The 15,895-nt window shown below is 45.9% G+C and overlaps 1 protein-coding gene across 2 annotated transcripts in view; it reads left to right on the top strand.

Annotated features, from left to right (window-relative positions):
* The first annotated feature begins 4,793 nt into the window (after positions 1 to 4,793).
* The window catches only part of SLCO3A1 (solute carrier organic anion transporter family member 3A1), a 113,099-nt gene continuing 101,997 nt past the window's right edge, over positions 4,794 to 15,895 (top strand). The window contains exon 1 of one of the 2 annotated variants that reach the window (XM_048955746.1): positions 4,794 to 5,782. In XM_048955746.1, coding sequence (XP_048811703.1) covers positions 5,618 to 5,782 — 165 coding nt within the window. In that variant the 5' untranslated portion in view covers positions 4,794 to 5,617. Of the gene's footprint in view, positions 5,783 to 6,192; positions 7,960 to 15,895 lie in introns of those variants that run through there. The other variant, XM_048955748.1, reaches the window with a different exon arrangement.

Here is a 15,895-nt window from a genome sequence, read left to right as displayed (position 1 = left end):
AGACAAGCTGTCATGCAGTGTCATGACAGGCACTGTCAAAGCAGTACCTCTTTTTTCTATCTGTACTGTTCCTATTTTATCTTTGTTAATTGTTTTATCTCACGGATAGAAGAGGATATATTAAACACTGTCTTCTGTTCATTATCTAGCTTAAAACTGTCCCGTGCAAATCCTTACCTGAGCTTACAGAACGTCCTGCACAGTGGTGTACAGCAGGCCTTACATCTGTGACTGCAATGTGTGTTACAGACTCTGGTCCTCCAGCTCACTGCAAAAATCACACGAGCATGTCACTTCCACTGGCAATGTTCAGGCTAATCCAGCAAAGCCCTGGGACAGGGCGCTAGCAGGTCAGAAATATTAAGAAAATCTATTCTGCAAGGATGTTTGGCTGTAATTTAAAAAAACAACAACTCAGAGACTGGTATTTTGACACAGCTGCACATAATGTCCAGGAGAAAAAAAATACGACTGTGTTGAGTGAAGGAAGCATGAATGGCAAATTGAAAGCATCCACACAAAAGTGCAAGATCCACAGAGGATATCAGCAAGGACAGTAAATAAGAGGCTCGACAGGAAGCCAGTCTGTGCACACATGGCTAGATTTCAAGATGCATTGAGTATCTCTATAAATAATTTCTTTATTAGAGAGCCAATGTGATTTACAAGTATTGGATCCTTCGAATTATTATCTAGCAAAAAGTGTAAAAGGCACAACTGGTTAGCGTCTGCTTGGAACTCCAGTTGCTTTAAAATACTTGCAGCCTGCATGGCTCAAAGCACTTTATTTGCACAGAAAGCTCTGCTGCATTTTGCCATTAAAGGAAGTCACTTACGAGGTGGAAAGTGGTTGTTGTTTGACAACATCCAGCACAGGGAAAGAACCACATTGTGCCCTGTTAACAAAGCAAATACACACAGAAAGAAAAATAAGCAGCCAAAATGAAATGCTGGGGATGAACCTTGGGCTGACACTCTAATGCTCAGAGCTGAGCAGAAGTGCCATGTATCATTGGTAGCTGTGAACTCCTCTGTTTTTAAATTATAGTTAATTGACTAAATAGAAAAATCTTCTAGAATTAGAGATCCAAAATCTCACCCTTACAAAAAAGACATTGGACAGGTTTTTTTTTTTAATTAAATGACACCTAGCTTGGACAATCACTTCCTTGAGAGATGCTCATTAACAGTCACCGAAGTGGCAGTCTATTCTCCAGTTTGCTTTTCAGTTTCTGATTCGGCAAATTAACTTTCAGCATCAGGCTGATGTCAATATTTGTACTCCACAATTATAGTGTGTTTGCTAAATCACATTGCTTTAATCCAAAAGGCATTCTGATTCCCATTTAGACCACGATCTCAGGGTGCTCAGCTTCCCTGTAAAAGAGCCGCATGCCCTCGGGTCTCATGGAGTCAATGCCATAAGAGATTGCTCAGCTCCCTTCAGAGCTGAGTCTCATTTCTTTAGGAAAACCATAATTAGAGGTTAGGAGCCAGGTTTATGCAATGTAGGTTGCAAACAAGCCATCCAGTTCTCATTTACAAATCTCTGTTAACTGTTTTAATAGTGGGAGATTTGAGGGTGAACCAGCACCTCTTGTTAAAGTAATGTGTCTTAATTTCCTGCCCTTTTTTTGCCTCACTGAGGTGTTCTCCAGCTCTTCAGCATCTAGGAGAAGAAGCAGCTATCTAATCAGCTTCTCTGAAGGAAATGCCTCTTTAATGAATCCAAATCTCCAGCAGGACTCAAAATAGCAAGGCAGTAAAGTCAGAAGTGTTTATAGAAACTGCATTAAAACTGCTGGCATCGCGGGATCTTGGAAATGAAGACTGCTGACCCATCGAGATGCTGTACCAACCTCATCCCTCCCTCCTGCTATACACACTTGGCTGATGCACATATTCATACCCCCATTCTAACCCCACAGACCATTGAAATCCTTTCTTGCCCTCTCCCTCCTGCACCACCTGACCCACAAGATTTCACACTGGAAAATTACAGAACAGAACTTCAAGACATTTTGGCTGGCATCTTGGTGTTCTGTGTTTATTTACGTGTTCTTCCATTCTCTTTAACTGTATCTGACATTATTCCTCACTTCTTCTGCGTGCAAGACTTCCTTCAGACAAATGCATGAAGTAGAACTGACCAGCATTGCCAATCTGATGCTGAGGAGACACGATTGATGCTACATGTAATCCACTTTGGTAGTACACGAACCTTAAGCCCTGTTTAAGATTGCAGCAGTGCTTCATGTTGGAGTTTTTTAATGCAAACCACAGAGCTGATACGTCTACTATGAGACCATCATCTTCTCCTCCTGCCTGTCCTTTTCCCTATGGCATCCTCAGTGAGGACAGACACAAGGGGTGTCCATCTCTGCTCCAGGATGGCTGAGCTGGATGAGGTCCTCATTAGCAGGACTGAGGTGCTGTTCCTCCTCCTGATACCAACACTGCTGATGGTTTCATCATCAGTCCAATGAACTAAAGCAAAAGAATGCTTTAGACAGATCAAGAAAGCTCCAGCTGCTAAGGTTACCCAAAGGTGAAAGTTGACAGAAGCCCACAAGGACTCAGCATAGAGACATCCAACAAACAAGATGTAATAAGACTGTCTCAAGGGAGCCGACATGATTAAGATTGTGGTGTCCAACCTTATCTCTGACAACACGCTGCCTCCCAGCTACAAATGTTCAAGTGTTTATAAAAATCTGACAGGGTAACTGCAAGAAATGTAATACAGCTCATCATGGGGGGAAAAGATGGTCGTGGAAATAGCTGAGAATTGTGTTGGCAAAACTATTAAGCCCCAAGAAAAAGGGACTATTTTAGTTACAAAGTCCTTTCTATGCTAATGATAATCCATGAACATTAGCATTCCGCACATTAGCTGGGTCAATTTAGGCCAGAAAAACTGTTTGGGTATGACAATAATTAACTATTAAATCCAAATAGTTCACTCATCCATTCCTGAAGCGCTCTACTGAAATCTCTCAGGAATGTAAGCCTGCAGGAGACAAGCTCAGGTCTGCTGAGCTCACCTGGCTGGAGACATGAGACCTTCATTCTTTCTTCCAGCAGAGCAACACAGGAGGAAATTTTCTAAAGAAAATTAGTGCAAGTGTACAAAATAAAGAAGAGAGAAAAAAGAATCCAAGTATTCTGTCTCCTCTGGACAGCGATTTAAGTGATAATCGTATTCTGCTGCGATAAACTAACCAACCAGATGTTTCAGATAATTAGTATTAAAGTTAGATTTTTATAGCAGCTGTTTTCTTTCTGCCAGACAAGCAATGTATCTGCTTCCTGGGCAAAGTCTTACGACAGGATGTGTAAGACGTGACTGTGATGTGTGATGGCACTTGCTAAACCATCCAGCTTGAATCACGGTAAGCATAGTAGCATGTGCAGCAGCTCACTTGGGTTGCCAGGTATGCACTTGGTGGGTTATGTGTGTGTTCCCACAGCTTTGCTGCCTTTAGAACTCAACCTGGCATAGGCTGGCTCTGTCTCCAAAAGCTAAATGGCAAGACCAGCAAACTCCAAACCTTTGTTTTTGCAGGGAACTGTACAAATTCCACTGACGTAATTCTAAATCCTCAAGTGTTTTAAAAGACACTGTTCTATTTTCACCTATTAAAAAGTCTGTTGGGTTATCCATCCTGCTTATAACACTATAGAGGCCATTTGGAGCAAAGCACATCTTATAGAATCATAGAATCTAACTATGTTAATAGAATTAATATCCAAATCTCTCTACCTAGGGACCTTTCCAGTCTTTGATGTGACTCAGGTGTGCCTGAGAAGTTGCAGCAAGGCAAAGTTCAGCATGGGAGGAAGATGTTGGCAGCTGATGAGCAAAGGGCAGCAGCTGATTGTGCTAGGTCTCTCATGTGTCTATCAAGCACTGGTTTGCAGTTCTGGGCTTGGGTAAAGGTTCACCAGCTCAGGTGGAGGTGGTTCAACATTAATTTTCACCATCATGGTTATTGTAAGTGCCCCAATAAAGGAAGAGCAAAATGGAAATCTCTAGACAGTGATAACATTTTGGAAGGAGGCACTCAAAAATTCTGTTATAATGTCAGTGCTTTTGATTTCCCAGTGTGACAGGTGATGATTAACTTCTGCTGGGAGGAATTAGGATGCTCCTGACTTCTATTTTCACAGGCATCTTCCTCAGTATTTAGGAGTTCAGAAGTCTAGAACATCTGTGAAAAGGAAATTTAGGATCCAAATCGTGTTTTGAAAAAGTTAGCCTCTGTTTCCACAGAAAACTGTTCTAAAGACCACTAACATCCCAGTACTATATGGTTCAATGCTGCTTAGCTGAGAGTGAAACAGCACGAAAATGTGTGGCCGCAGCCCCCAGTCTACACCCAGAAATGAACTGGAAAAGTGCACCTGAAGAGCAAAGCAGATCAGGTTTTGCAGGTAGGCCAAGAAGGAATGCAATCTGTAATAGTAGAAGTGATGATTAGCGGTTTTTAAAAGAAGATATCTTCTTGAAATTAGAACTCGAGGTGAGGGTGACAATGAAGGCCATCATCAGAAAGGCACATGGCTGGGGACATGAAGCACTGGCCTGAGGGCAAAAGCTTGTTCGTGTGCTCATGGTGCTTCAAGATGACATCTCCTGTTTTGTGCTGATATGGCCTCACCTTGAGCACTGTGCGCCACAAAAAGGACATAAAAGTTATTAAGGAGAATCTACAGAATGGATGTAGATGGTGAAGGATCTGCAGGGGGAGGTGTGTGAGGAGCAGCCGAGGTCGTTTGGTCCCCTCATACAGCCACCTCACAGAGGGGCAGAGCAGCAGCACTGATCTCCTCTCTGGTGACAGACACATCTAGGGAAAGGCATGGGGCTGTCGGGGCAGGGTCAGGTGGGGATTAGGGAGAGGTTGTGCAGGAGTGGAACAGGCAACCCAGAGCAGCAAGCACAGCTCAAAACTCCGGGAGTTCAAAGAGTGCATGGACATTGCTCTCATATGGAGCCTGTGGGTTTTGGGTGTTGCTGTGTGGAGCCGAGAATTGACCTCGATGATCCTTGTGAATCCCTTCCAGTTCGCGATGTTCTGTGATTCTGTTACCGTTCGTTTATTTATTTATTTCGAACGTGCAGTATTTATAGGTCCTCCCTTTGCCCTTTAGTCCGCGTGCAGGAGCTTCTCAACGGACGCAGCCAGGAGGGAGCTGAGAGTAAAGCAGAACCCTGGGGCTGGGGGCGGCTCTGGGGGGCTGCGGGACCGCGGCTCAGCGAAGGCTCTGGCCGCAGAGGAACGGACCGCGCGTATCCCGGGACGGGGCCGCCCCGCCTCCTGCGGAGCGTCCGCCAGCCCCGTGCTTTCCCCCGCCCCTCTCGGCGGCGGGGCTCGCGGATCCGGCCTGCGCGGGGCTGGCGGAGCGAGGGAGCGCGGCACGGCGAGGGGAGGAGAGACGGCGGGAGGAGGAGGAGGAGGAGGAGGAGGCGGCGAGCTGGCCATGGCAGCAGCCCGCGGGCGGAGAGGCAGCAGCCGCGGGCTGCCGCTGTGAGCGGCACCCGGAGAGAGGAGGAAGAGGAGGAAGGCGCGGAGCAGCCGCGGGGCCGCCATCCCGCGGCGGTGCCCGGAGGAGGATGCCGGGGAAGCGGGGCTCGGCGGGCGGCGGAGAGCTGCCGGGGGCCGGCGCGGCGAGGCAGCGGAGGCGGCGGAGGAAGGTGTCCTGCTTCTCCAGCATCCAGCTCTTCCTGGTGTCCGAATGCGCGCTGATGCTGGCCCAGGGTACCGTGGGAGCCTACCTGGTGAGTGCTCCGCTACCCGCCGAGCCGCGCACCGGGGGAAGTTGCCGTGAGCGCGGGGCAGCTCGCCGGCCAGAGCCGTGGGGAAGCCCGACTGCTTATTTGTATGTGTATGAGTGTGTGTGTGTGCGTCTGACTCCAGCCCGGCTTTTCCCGGCTTAAATGACTCAGCACTGTGAGGGGTTCCCCGCCCGCCGCCCCTCTCGCGTGTGCGGCCGCACCTCGGGCTCCTCCGGGCGCCCGCAGCCGGGGCGCGGGGATGGATGCGCTGTGCGGCGGCCCGGCTCCTTGTGCTGGGTGGACGCCGAGAAAACCTGCGAGGAGGAGACATTCAACATTCAGCTTCTCCCTCCGCCCTCCCTCCCCCTCTTCCTTTAATCCCTATGTTACTAATTTCCCCCGTCCTCTTCAGGTGCTAAAGCGCAGCAGCCCCACGCATCTGCTCGGTAAGCAAACGCAAGACTTTGCGCTGAGTCTTATTGCGGTCTGCTGTCAGAGCAGGACTGTAGGAAAGAGTTGAGAAGGTGTCCGTGAGGCTGAGCCCATGCCTCCGAGCATGCAAAGGACTGTGCTTCCAGCAGATGCAAGTGGAGAGTTGAATCAAATTTCTCAAAATAGCGTCCTGGATTTGAGAATTATAGTTTCCATGGAAAAGAAATGTAGTCATAATCTTTAAGGCTTTTTGAGGCTATACACGTAATATATTATAAAGTGTAAGAGCTCTGCATTCTGTGCTTGTATTTGGTACTTAGCGCTGCTTCTCTCAGGCTCATCTAATTATGTAAATTTGTACCCAGTGTGATCTGTAATTTTTCAAGGTATGTGGCTAAAATGAATGTGGTTAATATTCGCTATTTATAAGCATGGCATGGAAATTTGCAGTCATCTCTATATTACAAAGCACATCAGTTTAGTTTGGGATGTACCTGTAATTCCAAAGGAATTGTGTTAAGATAAATTCAGTAATTCTCTCTCATGTGAGCAGCACCTTAGTGTGCCAGTATGTTGTTACCACCGAGCTCATTGCCAAGTGAGCTGTCAGCCTGAATGAACCAGGGATAATCCTTCGTCCAACTGATGGCCAGGGAGTGACCCATGGAGGTGATGTCACCCAGCGGGCACCAGGATGCTGGAAATATGTATGTGTGTGTATGGACACGCCGTGCTGTTGTGTGAATACCTGCTGTGCAGGAACAGCAGATCAGTCTTGAACGTGGCGTTTTCCCCAAACTTCTTTGCATTGCACTCTGTTTGCAGCCCTGCAGTTCTTGTTCTGTTTCTCCTGTCTCTCAGGCTGTGCTTTGCACTGAAGTTGTGCACTTGCTGCATGTTGGAACATTTTGGAAAACGTGCTGCCAGAGCCTCGGCTCCTTCCTCTGATGGTTAACTGCCCAGGTGCTGCTGTCCTCAGGCAGTGAAGTGCATCCTCACCAAGCTGACATTGTGCCCTGATTCCAGCCAGGCAGCTGGTCAGTGGCAGAAATAAAAAAGGAGCTCCAAACAGTCCCTAGCATCCGTAAGCAGTGGCCCAGCTGCACTGTGCAAGTGTTCCTCAGTTCCCTGTATAATTCATCATCCGTCATTGCAAATACCACGCAGTTCTCAGTACAGTGAACAGATGCAAATGTGGAATTATCTTTGGAGGGTGAATTGGGGTGAGTGCTGCACTTAGAGGTGTCGTGGGGGAGCAGAAGCAGGATGGGAGCAATGCATAGTGAAGGCTTGCAGGACCTAATCACTTCTGCAGACCTGTGAGGCCAGGTGCTGCTCGCAGGTGCTGTCTCAGGACCAAGCACAGCTGAGCACTGTGAAGTTGCTCAGGAGCAAATTAATTCACTGCTGGGCTTGGCGTGGCTGCTCCCCGAGGGACGAATTAACAGGTGAGACCAACGGGAGAGCAACCAGAAAGACAAATAGGGAGACGCTGGGGAGGCACTCACAGTGTGTAGTTCTGGGCAGTTGGATAAGCTACTAATTTTCACCTGTCAGTGGTGACTGAGCTCCATGTTCATACTGTGCTTGGCCCCATGAGTAGCTTTGCCTGGTTATTGTGTTCCCTGGTTATTCAACTCAGGAAGAGAAACCTTTCTCTTTTTGCCTTGTATGGTGACAAGTGGATTTCCTCACTTCTATCTGCCTGGCTTTGCATGAGGAGACCATGGGGACAACACCTCTGCGTGGTAAGGAAATGAGATGGGCTTGGCTGGTTAGGAGTGGTCGGAAAGCTCAGTTTTGACTTTGCCTTTTTGTGTTGGTAGATGTAAAAAGGAGCGCTGTCACTTCTTAATCTTCTTGGAGATACAGAAACTTTTTTTTTTCCCCTTGTTTTCCCTGCACAGTGAACTAGTGGTGCCTGCTCAAGTGTATGTGCAAAGTATACATTCATTATGTGGTTTTGAAGCAGAGATCGTTCACTTTTATTTGTTCATAAAACATCGTGCTTGCCAACAGGGCTTTATAAATAATAAATGCTGATAAAAATCTATACAGTCCAATTCTTTTTCCCACAGAACTCTGCAGTGAAAATACCGCAGGATGCCAATAGTGGTGGCCTATGTTTAATTAGTGTGGTGTCTCTGAGGTTCTTCCTGTGAAGTTTTAGGGAATATTTGATCAAGATCACGTTCCAGAATGTATTGCTCTTGCTGCCTGCAAAATGCACGTGTTCCAAACTGACTCGGTGCCGTACCCTGCTTATGTAAATGCACGCCTGTGCTTCTGCCTTAATTTCTGGGGTTGCTGAATATACCCTGTTATTTCCATATTCCTGTAAGGTTTTGAGTGTGCATTTGCTTGGCTTTATTTCATTACTCCTGCTTGCTTTTGGAAACTTGCATTTCCCAGCAACTGCAGCGGTGCTGGGCAAAGCGCTGCTTGTAGGCTGCAGGCATTCCTGCTGCAGAAGTTACTCAGGGTTTAGCAGCAACTTCTGAAAGCCTGGATGATTTCCAGCCCCTGGGTTGCTCTCTGGGAGCTGAGGTCTGCGGATGTAAGAACTGTGCATTAGCTGGTGCAGATGGCACGAGGAGAGAGAGATGGGAACGTGCATTCTACAGCCCTGTGCTTTTCAGGCAGTGCAGCAGCGTGCCAGCTGTGCAGCCGTGGGGCTTTTCATCATGCTGATTCGCATACCTCGGCAGCAGCTCCCCCTCCACTCCTTGAATTCCTGCAAGTGTTATATTTTGGAGTATTTTAATTGGTACCGATGCTTCCCGTGCTCCTGATGGTTTGTCGTTGGGGTGTTTTGTCACCCTGCCTGTCAAAGGCTTCTGCCCCGGCCAGTGGTGAAATCACACTGGTGAAGGTGAAGGGCTCTCGGTTTGCCGGCCACAGTTTGTGGAGCAGGAGAGCAATTTAATTTTCTCTCCCTCTGTCCTTTAGCCTCAGATCGCTCTGGTTTGAACTGACCTAGATGCGAGCACCCAACATCTGCCAAAGTCACAGGCTTCTTTAGATGGAGGGCGTGCATATGGGAAGTGCATTGGGAAGCAGTCCCTTGGTGTGCTCTGGGTATGGCTGTTCTTACAGAGCTCTACTGAGATGTCTCTGTTTGCTGCAGCTCTGAATGTAGCTATTCACGTGTTATATCGAGTGGTAGGGGATGACTGGCCTGAGCAGGAGATGGAAAGGAAAATAATTAGTCTTTCCTCAGGAGGGTGCATTGGTGTTTGCGTGAGAATGAATGCCAAATTGTTTCTTGTTTTCCTGAATGAAAACTTTGGAGCTGTGCTTAACTTTGTGGCAAGAGCTTTGCCTGTGCTGCAGCGCTCGGCTACAGCTTGCAAAAGCCATCCCAATGTATCTGCAGTAAAAGCAGTACTGTGTAAGTCCAGGTGAGATTGTGGGTACTGATGTGGTATGTGACACTATAGAAACATGGAATATTTGGAGTTGGAAGGGACCCTATGGATCATGGAGCCCAACTGCTGGCTCTGCACAGGACCGCGCAAAAATCAGACCATTAAGGGACGTGCTCCTTCTTTTGGGTCTTTATTACTATTATTAATAAAGACTTTGAAATACTAAATTGAGGAAGAAGTAGGATGAAAGATAAAAACAGACATCAGTTATCGAAGGGCTCATGCTGGAACAGACACAAATAATGTCCTGTGAGATGGAGCTAAGAGCGCTATTTGGAGCTGGGGTTTTAAAGTCATTTTGGTGTGCAGCCCCTCCTCCCCGTGTTAAATGTGGCACATACAGCACTGTTCTCCTCTGAGGTCCAAGTGCTGTAGTGACCCTGTCCAGCTGGCCTTGAGGTCAATGGCAGTGTCCACGTGGAGGATGCCATTGAGGCTTGCTTATCACAGCAGCACTGCGGTGCTGGAAGGCTCCCTCTTGTGCATGCTGCTGTGCAATGGTACCCAGGGAATGCCTTTGTCCCTGAGTGCCTGCAGGCTGGATGGCCTGGGTGAGGGTGTTCTGCAGGTGTGGGGGATGAAGCTGGGATTAAGTGTGATTCCGTATTCTGTTCCTGAAGGTATCAAGCAAACTTTTGCTCGGTTGAGAGCAGCAGAGTCCAAGTGGCTTCAGCCCTGACACAGCAAGGATTTCTAGTTTTGGGTCCTTCACCCCAGGGGCTTAGCTGCAAGAGCATTTTTTCCCCACTGAACGTACTGATTTATTGTTTTTTATTCAAGTATTTATTTTCCTAGAATAAGAATCTGCTTTAAAATATCACTGTATTTTTTTTTTTCCTTTCTGTTCTCAGCAGTGCTGAGTAATAAATTAGCTGTAATGCTCATAATTTATTTGTCACTGGGGCATTTAAGAGGGGGGGGAAAACACGGAGAGAAAATGAATGTTTTAACGGGGATGAAGATTGCCAAGCATTGGCTGGTTATTGCTTACAGTTCATTTTTCCTTAATACATCTTTGCTGGCTATGTTATTTCTGGAAAGTTGTTTCTAGTGTGCGTTTCCCATTAGGGAATATTGTCTGTTTTGCAGCTGAGTTGCACAGAAAGTTATTCTGAACCGGCTGTGCTGAGTGCATTCATAGTCGTCTCGGAAGCCTGCTGGTGTTTGTAGGGTCTGTGACTGCAGGGTGGAGGAGAAAGGTGCTGGGCTCTGGGTGCTGGTGCCTGCAGGCTCCTCTGTACTTTAGGTTGTTGTTGGCTCATTAACATGAAAACTTCATGCAAATAAGTAGAAACAAATTGTGTTCCATTCTCCAGGTTGGATTTTGAGTACCAAGGAAGGTTTGTGAGTAGCTGACACTTACACTTTGGTTTAAAGCTTTAATTTACCTTCTGCTAATAGATGAAATGGGGATAGCTACATGTTTATCTCATGATATACGCTCTGTGCCATTTGCAGTGTAAATACGAACATAAAATCCAATGGCTTCTTGATTAAATGTGTTTAAAAGGAAAACACGTGACAAGTGAGAGTGCAGACCAATTGCTTTTAATGTTTAATTTTTTTAATGGTTTTTAGCAGAAAAGTTTGGCAGCTCTTCCATATATATTTTTTTTTTCTTTTTTTTTTTCTGAGCAACGCTTGTGCAACACTTGTGAGCCCTGAAATAAAGAGCAGTCTGTTAGAAATGTTATGATCCATTGTAAAAATCAAAAAACACAACCATGTCTCATTTCTTTTAGCTATCCTTGGCCCCCTAGAACTGTTTTGCAATGGCTGTGTGCCTGTATGATGAACAGGCCTGTGAGGTTTTTATGCCCTTCGGTGTTAATGCAGCTGAGGTTTGAAGGGATCATGAATTAGGTGAGAGAACTCAGTGATGTGGAGGTCTGGGTTGTTTGTGCATAGTAACATTATGCAGTGCGACTCTTGAAATTGTAGCATAGCACCCATCTCAGGGTCAGCTGAGCTGTGATCCTTCTCTGCCAGGTAAGCAGATATTCCTTGTTCCTCAGAAAGGAGCATTTCTCAAGTTGCATGAACTTTCTTTTCCCTTACTTTCAGGCTACTGTAAAAGTTCAAGACCCAGCTTCTGTTTATACCACTACAGCAGTATAAGTTTATTGCTTCCAAAGAGTTTTTCTGCAATTCATCAAGAAGAATTTGTCCTCTGTGTATAATGAGCTAAAATGTTTCTTTATTTGTACACTCCTTGGTCTCTGGCTGTTCTTTCGCAGTAGCGATGGATAACACTACTTACAAGGTGAGGTTGCAGCTTGGATGAATTAGGCTCGCTTTGTCTTCTGATTAACTCCAGATGATTCGGCAAAGTGGTGAAAAAAGCATTTGAAGCATCGTCTGAGGAAGTTTAAATAACCAGGCGATAATACTTTGTGTAGAAGTGTTCCCGTGAAGTGCAGAAGAAATCATTTTTTCCTGTTGTGTACAAAAATGGGCCACAGATCTTGATTTACCAGGTTTCATTTTATCTGCAGCGAAATCACAACTAGAACCCCGAGAGTCCCATCTCTGGGTCGCCATGTTGCAACTCTTAGACTATCTGATTCTTTCAATGCCATTTCTTTGCAAATGGCATTGCCTGCTCTACAAGAAAGATTTCACACTTTGTACAGTATCAGTGTAATGAATAGTGATAGCAAACTGTTGATGGAGTTCCTGCAGCATCTGGCACTTCTTTCTGTTGGTGCAGGGAGGGCTCTGCCCAGTCAGGGAAGCATTCTGTAAAGGCTCAGAGAGATGGTCCCTACATCTGAGATACTTCAGTTTGAGTAGACAGGCACAAGCATGGAGAAATGCTCTCGGAAATATGGATTGAGTTTTGGGTAGACCTGCGTGGAGCCAGGAGTTGGATTGATGGCCCTTGTGGGTCCCTTCCAGCTGAGGATATTCTATGATTCCTTGATCCCTTTTTCCCAGGTTTCAAGTGAGAATGCACGTAGAGATGAAAACCGATCAAGCAAACATGACTAGAACTGCCCCTTCCCACTGAGCAAAGATAGGGAAGATACCAGAGCTGAAATTAGGCTCCTTAAGCTCTCCAGTTAGCATCTTTCTCTTCCAGCCTTATTCTGGATGTGATGCATTTCTGTGTTTTGATACCTAAACATTCCTTACTGAATGGAGGGAGACAAGCCCCCTCTTTCCACTGCGCTGTGCCCATCGTACTGAAGTTTCAGATCAGTGACAGGAGCTTGCACTGTGGCAATGCCTGAAAGCAATCCATAATTTTATACAACTGCTTGCAGCAAGCATAAAAGCAAAGTCTTTCAGGTTTGTTGGAATATTTATTAGTCTATTTTTCCGTGGTTCAGGAAGGAGAAAAGCAATTTGCTGTGGTTTGATTTTTGTTTTTCTGTTGTCCCTTCCTCATAATATCTGTCCTTTTTCCCTGTCAAGCAGATGGTTCATCTCCCCATATTCTAGACATCTTTTCAGTGTCTGCAATGATCCCATGGATGATTTCTGCATGCTTGCAGACCCAATGAATCGTAAATGTGTGGCTGCAAGGGCAGGTGTGGAGCAAAGTTTTTTTTTTCATGGTTCATAATGATCTGCTTTCTTGGTGGAGATTGCTAGAGTTCTCTTATTTTTAATATTTAAATGTCCTTTTAAACACTTACTGTGCTGTTTGTCTGTGTAATTCGTTACTCCTTAGTTTGCTGAAGCTGGAGAGGGACTTAAAATTCAGTGTTACGGTGATCCATAAAATGACAGAGAAGTGTTTGAAAGAACTTGGATAATTCAGTTGTATTGAGGTCTTCGTGACTCATCAGCATTATGGTTTCTGAAGCAACTATGTCAGATTTCCTTTCAAGTTTTGTGGTGCTTTGATGTTTGTGTCTGAATCCAATGTTTTCTCTCTATTTTTCCCCCCCCCCCCACAAAGAAACTGAAAGCATGGCTATTTGGGAAGGGATCTGTGATGTGGGTGTGGAAGAATATAGAAACACTTCAGTGGATGTCACTTCTAGTGGTATATTCTCCCACTGAACGTTAGATTTTCTGGCTGGATTGAAATGGTCATTGTTCTTGGGCCAATATATAAGGATCAGCATTGAAGTATGAATCGTGCGTGTGTTCTTTAAGGTGATACCTGGCAGTTGAGGTCTGTGTTACTTACAAATGTTACTTGCTTTCTTTGGTAGAGTTGCAGCAGGAAGAGCTGAAAAAAGGTTTTTTTGGGGGTTTTGCTTCTTATTTCTGAGAAGGAGGATATGAAATAGCTGCTACTTCTTCCCACTCCTTGGCTTTGTGCGAATGGGGGTAGGTGCATACTTAGCAACAGAACTGAGAATTGCCTGGGAGCAGTCCTTCCACAATGCTGTGGCTGGAAAGCAATCTCTGAGAGGCTGCAGGGAAGCCTGTTGTCCTGCTCCTGAACAAAGCACACAAGTCCCCCACACTTCTGAGTAACACCAGACCTGGATGTAGCCATACTAATCTGTACTGAGGAATGCTGAGGGAAAAGAGGAGCAGCATCAGAAGCTTCCCAAAGAGAAGGGGCAAATACTGAGTGAAAGAAAATGATTTGAAAGAATCATGGAGTCATGAAGGTTGGAAAAGACCTCTAAGATCACTCGGTCCAAACTCAGTTCACCTTTACCATGCCCACCGACCACATTCCTCAGTACCACATCTCCATATTTATTAAACAGGGATGGTGACTCCACCACCTCTTGGGCATCCTGTGCCAATGTGAAGGAGAGACGCCCTGGTGGTATCCTGCTGCTTGTTGGCCCATGCTGATGACTTCCATCTGCTGGCAGTGTTGCACAATATACTGAGATGCCAAACTAGGTGTAGTTCGTTTTATTTCCCTCTAATTGAGAATCAGCAGGAAAATCACAATGTGTAACAAGGTCTTGACTTCAAAAAAGAACAACCTGACATTTGGAATTGTCATTTTCCAGCCCAAAGGTTTGCTTCTTGTAGTTTCTCTGAGCTGCAGAAAGAGCTGTAATTGCCACGGTTTGGTAAAGCTCTTCTCTCTGAAGTGTTTGGAAAGCTTTACCTTTCCTGTGTAAGGGTGTCCATGTGGCTTGGTGAGGTGTTAACCAAAGAGAGAACCTTGAGCATGTAGGTCCTTTAGGAGAAATAGGGCAGGAGTTGTTTGGGCTTACCAGTAACAGAAAACTGTGTTTTTGTTTTTGTCTTGCACAAAGTACAGGGCCGAGAGCAGTTAATTACAATGGGCCTTTCAGCCTCTGCATGAGATGCACACTTTGTTTCCTGCTGCCTTTTGCTAGTTATAATGCAGGTCCTTATGTCTGAAGTCAGCGCAGCTGCTGGCTGAGAGGCAGGAGCTGCTGCTGAAGGGCTGCCTTGTCTGGGGGTGCCTGTTTGTGAAGGGCAACTGTATTCCTTGGGAATTATCCCCTGGTTTGTGTGGTCCCGTGGTTGGTCCCATTGGAGGTGCTCAGCATTGTGATCACCTCCTGACCTTGACTGTGCTTCTGCAGGGGTGTGCATGCCGTGTTGTCTTCCCTGCTCTGGTGCAGAGGGGTGGTTTGCCACCAGGTTTGTGTTTCTGTTGTGAGAAGATGATAACAAAAACCTCATGGTTTGTTTGAGCTCTTGGGTGGCGGTGCTGGTCTGCACTGGGGTTTGTGCTCTTCTTTCTGCAAGCCATGATAATAATGTTAAAAAGATTATGTATGTGAAAGAAGCTGGCGTGAGGTTACCAAAATGGTTTCCTGTAGTCCTTGAGATTCAAACCTACCAACTTGAAAGAACTGAAGAGCAAAGGGTATTTCAAACGTCCCATATAGCTAAATAAACTTCTCGCTAAGTGGTTGTTTGCTCATTTGATGCCACTTCTGTTATTAACAGATGTTTCTGTGAATGAATGGATTTGAAAAACAGTTTGGGGGTTGTTTGATGGGCACTGAAGTGAAGCCACCCTAACAAATCATGTGCCACGGACGCAGCTTTGTGGGTTTGCTGCTTGCAGTTTGATGTGTTGTTTGGCATAATGGTACAAGCTTTCCCAAATGCAGGCCTTCTACAGGCATCCAGTGTTTGTTGTGAATTAGGATCCATCAGTGCTGCCATACTGCTCTAAATCTCAGTGCTAGCAGACAAGGCAGAAGGTTTAGATTTCTTCTTGCTTTCTCTTGTCAGCATGCTTGGGGCCTAAGGTTTGGCCTCTTGAAGCTGAGGACAAACTTACTGATTTGAATCATTCAGCTTAACGCTGGGTAAGTCTTTAGCCAGAATTTTTATTTTACTTTGTTAT

Source organism: Lagopus muta, chromosome 10 (assembly GCF_023343835.1).
Source record: "Lagopus muta isolate bLagMut1 chromosome 10, bLagMut1 primary, whole genome shotgun sequence".
Lineage (NCBI taxonomy): Eukaryota > Metazoa > Chordata > Aves > Galliformes > Phasianidae > Lagopus > Lagopus muta.
This window is presented reverse-complemented; position numbering and strand designations above follow the sequence as displayed.